This window comes from Triticum aestivum, chromosome 5A (assembly GCF_018294505.1).
Source record: "Triticum aestivum cultivar Chinese Spring chromosome 5A, IWGSC CS RefSeq v2.1, whole genome shotgun sequence".
Lineage (NCBI taxonomy): Eukaryota > Viridiplantae > Streptophyta > Magnoliopsida > Poales > Poaceae > Triticum > Triticum aestivum.
The window spans coordinates 90,742,119-90,749,073 of NC_057806.1; the positions used below are offsets into that span (position 1 = coordinate 90,742,119).

Genomic DNA, 6,955 nt, shown 5'->3' on the forward strand with positions numbered 1-6,955 from the left:
GACGTATCATGATGGCATCCGTCATCGTCTGACCAGACACAGGTGATTATGTCACAAGGATGCAGGAACATGTGAACGACAGAGAAGAACAAACTGGTAACGAGGAGACCGGTATAGTGAGCATGTGTATGACTCAAGACAATACCGATATATCTCACCTCGGGTTTTGTAAAGTATAGCGAAGCAAAGGGAATAGCACATGATAACCAAAGGTTCATTCAAATGTCATTCATGAATTCATAGGGATCGATATGAATGTCCATGGTTCCGTTATCAGTCATTGAATAAAATGGGTTTTGTCATGTCTATGTTTGAACGAACCTACGGGGTAACAAGCTTAAGGTAATCACGATCTGCTGAGTGTTAGTAGGATGGGAGTAGTGAGAAAATATTTGTGAAATAGTTTCATAATATTTGAATAGTTTCGAGAGGAACAGAAAGTGTTTCAGGGTCACCAGAAGGGTTTCAGAGTTTATTGTGCAATACCAGATATTACCGACAAATAATATATAGGTGAAAAATATTTCCTGAGATGTTAAATTAATAATGAAGGTCTCTAATAATAGTTAGGAGGCTTTTATATTTATTTAAATATCAACAAGCCTTAAAAGGCTAAGTGGTGGAAAGCTACTTGGGCCACTTTGGCCCAAATAGAGGTGGCGCCCCCCTTCCCACTTGGGGAAGGAAGGGAGGACTCCCCCTCCTCTTGGCCAGCCAAGGGGGGAGACTCCCCCCCTTGTGTGGTGCCCCTCCTCCTCCTCCTCCAACCAATATATACTAGAGTGTTTTGGCACCTTTTGTACACACAAGTTTTGGAGCCTCATCTAGTTCTCTACTTCTAGCTCTAGTTGGTCCTACTTGATCTAATTAGAGCTAAACCTAGATCGCCTAGTACTCATAATTAGAAGCCCACAGTGGTTCTAATCTCCTCCCTCTAATTCTTCGGCGAGGATTAGCTCTGGATGGTGAAGCGCTGCCGGATCGTGAAGACCATACCCTTGCAATCCATGGAGATGCCATGCTTTAGGTCTTTCGTTCGAGGGACTATTCATGGCCGGTTTGAGGGATCTTTAATCGATGGTTCGAGTGACTTCAAGTACGATCTAACACTGACTCGTCTTCTTCTGCTGCAACTCGAAGTTGATCTGATTCAAACCGCTATTGCATCTTCAAAGTGTTCTTGGCAGATCGTAGGGCGATTTTTTTGTTCTTTCTACTACGTTTCCCAACACCCTGGGATTCGAATCCAGGTCTCCCATGTGGGGGTCCACGCCGCTAGTCGGTGGTGAGGATTGTTTTGAGGAAGTGAAACGTTCGCTGGCTTTTGTCTTACAACAACCTAGTTTCACATTTGACATGGTAGCGATCTTGCGCCGAGATTCATGCAATGATGGAAAAAGGGGGTTGCTGCAAAATTCCTCATAGCTAACTGTTGTCAGTTGTGATTTCCATAAACTATTGGGTGCAAAATTAAAGGAAGGAATTAACTTATGACATTGATGTAGATTACTTCTGATGTTTAAATTTGCATCAATTTTATTTTTCATGCATGACATCGATGTAGATTACTTTTGGTGTTCTTTATACGTCATGATGTTTGATGAATAAATTGAAAGCTTTTCATAAAGAACGTTGTCAATCACATCAATTTACTTCAAATCATAACCCATGTCCTAAGCTCCATGTCATGATCCTCAAATGATGCATCTTTTGTTTGTCATCAGCGATCGACTGTCCGGTGACATAGTTCCTCGACCCGGCCAACCATGGTTCATAGAAATTGATATTTTTTCCGTTGCAATGCACAAGCATTTGTGCTAGTTCAGAAAAAGGGCTTAATTCATGACTGGAGGATGGCGCAACAAAGCGTGTGTCACCCTCTAGCATACCTGGCGAACGGGGTGACATGACCCACCCTTAAACGGGTCAGGCATGACAATGCAAGCCGAGACCCGTATATAAGTGGGTCGTGCCGGGCCGACATGGATGCTTCGTCATGTGGCCCAGACACGACACATGAGTAAACGGACTGGCATGGGCCGACATTTGTGCCACATGATGCTTTTGAGTCAAATTGAGCTGTTTTTTAAAGACCTTTTTGGGCTGTTTTTCGGACCTATACATTATAAATAATTCTAATAAATATAAAATAAACGGGCGCTTGCTGGCCCAACGTGCGTGCCTCGCCACGTGGGCTAGGTCATGCATGTGACATGTTGGGCAAGCACGTAGACCTGGCCAAATGGGTCAACACGGCCTGACCTGTGCTAATCGTGTTTGGCACGACACGATCCGCACATCCACGTTTATTAGACTGGTCGTGCTGTGCTGGCCCACGTGCCTTACTCCTCGGCCCAGGCACGATACATTTAGTAACCGGCCGACCCGTGGCACATTTAACATGTTTGGGCCGCGTGCTTTTCGGTCTGCTAGGCTATATTTCTGGGCCATTTTGGGTCTATTGGATTGTTTCTTAGGTTATATATATATATATATTCAAAAATTCGAAAAAAAAGTGCCGCGTGCCGTGCATGGCCCATTTAGGCTGTGCCGTGCGTGCTTCTAGCACGAGAAGCACGGCCTGTTTGGCCAGCTATACCCTCTAGCTTGTCTCAAAAAAAAAAGCTATACCTTGTAGCACACTGCCTATCCCGGGAGAAGGTTTTTGGCGCTGACCCACATGTCATCGAGCAAGACCACATCCGCAGGGCCTTCTCCTGGCCTGAGCAGCTCCCCTTCCCTCTCCGGCAACAATTACCGCAAACCACCGCCCCCTCTCCGGCGGCAACCACAGCGGCGCCATAGCTAGTCCGAACGCCAATGTCCACCGCTGCCTCTGCGCTCCGCCCGGCGCCGCGGTGGGGTGCGCCGTCGCAGCGCCGGCTCGTGGAGCAGCACCTGGCGTCACTGCCCCACGGCCTCCAGCGCCTCCACCACGTGCAGGAGCTCCACGCGCAGCTCCTCAAGCACGGTATCCACCTCGACCCGCTCACCGCCTCCAAGCTTATCTCCTCATACGCGCTCCAGCGCCGCCTCCCGGCCTCCCGCCGCATCTTCGCCTCCTTCCCCAATCCTCACGCCACCACCTTCCTCCCGAACACCCTTCTCCGCGCCTACGCGCTCAATGCCCTGCCCCACGCTGCGGTCTCTGTCTTCTCCGCCATGCCCCAGCGGGACAGCTTCACCTACTCCTTCCTCATCAAGGCGCTCTCCTCAGCGGGCTTGACTCCCCTCAGGGCGGTGCACTCCCACGTCGTTAAACTCGGGTCCATCGAGGACACCTATGTCGGGAACGCGCTGATCGACGCCTACTCCAAGAACGGCGGGTTTTTGGACGCCAGCAAGGTGTTCGAGGAAATGCCTAGCCGGGATACCGTGTCCTGGAACTCGGCCATGGCTGCGATGGTGCGACAGGGCGATGTGGTAAGTGCGAGGAGGATGTTTGACGAGATGCCGGAGAAGGACACGGTAAGCTGGAACACCGTGCTAGATGGGTACACCAAGGCTGGGAAGATGGAGGAAGCGTTCGAGCTGTTTCAGTGCATGCCAGAGAGGAATGTGGTGTCGTGGTCGACGGTGGTGTCTGGTTACTGTAAGAAGGGTGACATGGAGATGGCTCGAGTAATCTTTGATAAGATGCCAACGAAGAACTTGGTAACGTGGACGATAATGGTCTCGGCATGTGCCCAGAATGGGCTTGTTGAGGAGGCTGGACGGTTGTTTACTCAGATGAAGGAAGCTGGTGTGGAACTTGATGTGGCTGCGGTTGTGAGTATCTTGGCTGCATGTGCAGAGTCAGGCTCGCTTGCTCTTGGGAAGAGGATTCACCGGTACGTGCGGACAAGGCAACTGGGGAGGTCGACCCATGTGTGCAATGCAATGATTGACATGTTTTGCAAGTGTGGATGTGTAAACCGGGCTGATTATGTCTTTGACACTGAAATAGCTGAGAAGGATTCAGTGTCATGGAACACCATAATTGGGGGATTTGCGATGCATGGGCATGGAGACAAGGCGCTGGACTTCTTTGCCCAAATGAAGCTACAAGGGTTCCGTCCTGATGCTGTGACAATGATCAACGTTCTTAGTGCATGCACACACATGGGGTTTGTGGAAGAGGGACGCCGGTATTTCAACAATATGGAGAGGGACTATGGCATTGTGCCACAGATAGAGCATTATGGCTGCATGATTGACCTTCTTGGTCGTGGAGGGCTCATCGAGGAGGCTGTTGACCTGATAAAAAGCATGCCTTGGGATCCTAATGAGGTAATATGGGGGTCCCTTCTCAGTGCATGCCGACTGCACAAGAACGTGGAGTATGCAGAAATTGCAGTGAACGAGCTCAGTAAGCTGCAGCCCTCCAATGCAGGGAACTATGCTGTCCTTTCAAACATCTATGCAGAGGCTGGGCAGTGGAGTGACATGGCAAAGGCAAGGATGCAAATGAAAGGAACCGGGTCTCAGAAGTCAGCAGGATCAAGTTGGATTGAACTTGATGAGGCATTCCATGAGTTCACGGTGGGGGACAGAAAACACTCAGACTCGGACCAGATATCCGAGATGGTTGATAGGCTGAGTTCACATGTTAAGGATGTTGGCTGCCTTCCAACAGCTCATGAGCTGCTTGTGCAGTGAGTCCTTTGCCAAGGGTGTGCTAAATCTCATGTTGCAGTCACAAATGTGAAATGCTTCCGTGAGGTGCTAGCATTGCACGGTGCAATCTATGTAAGCAAGCACCGGCTCCAGTGAATCCTGCAATCAAGAAGATGCTGTGACGTGGTACAGAATTACCCACGATGGACTGTAAACCCAGACATGTGTTCAAGCATTTCTCAGCATGTGCTCTTCTGCCATCAGGTTTGCTCTGTCGAAAACTACAACTATGTTAAGACGAAAGCTGGTGATGGGATGGACTGACAAAACACTACCAATACAGTGCTAGGTTGATTGAATAGTTCATAGGTTAGTACTTCTAGTGCTTCACTCAACTGGTTAATTGAAACCAAAACAAGCCATGAGGTAGGGTCTTCTAAAATATAAGGAAGTGAGAAGACCTCACATTAAAAGAGTAAGAAGTGATTTATGTAGTTACATTGTAGCAGAAAATGGTTATGTTGGAAAAGTAGATTAGTTGAGTGTTTTACAGTCGTTCATCCCATTTTTTGCATGTATCACTTTCATAAGAATGTTTTAGTGAGAAAAGCATACAATCTCCGTAATATTCTAATTCGGGTATTAAGCTTGTATCTCCTACAAAACCGTATAAATCATTCATTTGTACTTACTTTTGAAGTTTGTATTTCACGCTTCTTAGATATGTTAGTGTCATGCTATGTTATGAGGTTTATTTTTTTGTCTATTATCTTGTTTCTCTGTCTTTTGTTTCAACTTATAACTCACTGCTAAGACTATGAAGAATCCTGATTTAGGTTGCTGTGATGTTTATGATAGATATTCAACATGATATTTTTTTTGGTATGCATCTGGGTCATACCTGAATATTTAAGTTATCAAGCGGAATGTTTGGAACTTCAATAATTGGTTCACCAAGTTCAGACTGGTCCATGTCTTTTAAAAGTCATTGTTATGCTAAGAAATGGCTTGTAAGATGTTTTAGAAGTTTAAAGATACGCTCGTATATTATTTTGTTCTGTAACAATGTAATCTCCTTACAATAATCAAGGTAGAGAACTGACTTGCCTTTTCCTTTTTTTCTCAGCAAGGCAATCGAAAATCAAATGTATCTTCTTTTAGAGAGACCATGCTGATGCTGGGTGACACACCCTGAAGCACATCCTACCAAGCCACAAACATATAGCAAGTCATATCACCCTGCAATGGTCAAATTATCTAGCAAATGCACCAAAGTACACCAGCTCAACGAGATCACAGTACACAACACAAATCATAATGCACAATAAGGCCCTGTTTGGAACGAAGGAAAAACATAGGAATTTTGGAGGGTATGATTCCTGTAGGAAATATTTCTTTGGTACCGTTTGGAACAAAGGAAAAGCTATCCCTACAATTCTTTGAAATTCCTATGGATTGAGCTATTTCATAGAAATTTTTGGAGGACCTCATGTTTTCTTCTCCTTGTGTCTAGATTCCTGTGAATTTCCTGCATGACATCCAAATGAGAGTTTTGGAGTTTTCCTGTAATCCAGGATACATGGCATCCAGGATTCTCCAGTTTAGGTATAGTTTTCAGATGCAATTGGCTCTGGCTGCACTTTCTCATTATTTTTTCATAGATATTGGGTGTTTCTAATAAATTCTATGGGCTGCAAACACCTCAACGGTGCTCCAAACACTAAGTTACCAACATACACTTTCTGGTAAAAAAATATCATTTAGCAAAGATCTTTAGATAGAAGGTGGTTATCCTCTTTACCCCAGGAAAAAATTAGTGCATCAATTTATTTCTTGCTCTAAGTGCATCGGGCTAAATGACAAGAAAGTATGACTAAAGAGAGCAAAGCTATTATCTTTAGTTGGCTCAGAACAGCCAACAAAAACCAGTTTTAAGTTGTCATCGACATTGGAATCTTCACTACATGGTACTGTACATAATAGTCTCAGTTTGCTTGAGATGTTCTTTGAAGTGTAATAGACCATACTAAGTTTTAGTCTGGGTGTTCGATCCCTCGCTTTCCACACCTCGCCTAGTTCCTGCCTTTCAGCCTTGTAACAGTACTCTTTTGATTGACTGACAGAACAAGCCAGCTCAGAATCTTTGCTACGTTTGCAAGAGACGATCATGAAATGATGAATCTATTTTCCAGTGCTTCTTGCTTCTTCTTAACATGCCTGAAAAAAAGAAACATAAATAGGAATATACTCATATCGAATATTTTTGTTGGAGTACTATATATATAGTTGTGTAGCCTTTTGTATTTCCCCATTGTATAAAGGGCTTTTTGCCCATTTTCTGCACTTGTACATGGCCTAC

General features: G+C 45.4%; 1 protein-coding gene across 2 annotated transcripts; it reads left to right on the forward strand.

Annotated features, from left to right (window-relative positions):
• The first annotated feature begins 2,650 nt into the window (after window positions 1-2,650).
• LOC123102450 (pentatricopeptide repeat-containing protein At3g29230) lies at window positions 2,651-6,165 on the forward strand. 2 transcript variants are annotated; one of them, XM_044523796.1, is made up of 2 exons: window positions 2,651-4,965; window positions 5,723-6,165. In XM_044523796.1, the coding sequence occupies exon 1, from the start codon at window positions 2,821-2,823 to the stop codon at window positions 4,636-4,638; it is 1,818 nt and encodes a 605-aa protein (XP_044379731.1). In that variant the 5' UTR covers window positions 2,651-2,820; the 3' UTR covers window positions 4,639-4,965; window positions 5,723-6,165. The 2 variants fall into 2 exon arrangements, with proteins under 2 accessions (XP_044379731.1, XP_044379732.1); XM_044523797.1 differs by having other exon boundaries at window positions 2,651-4,860.
• Window positions 6,166-6,955: the final 790 nt, after the last annotated feature.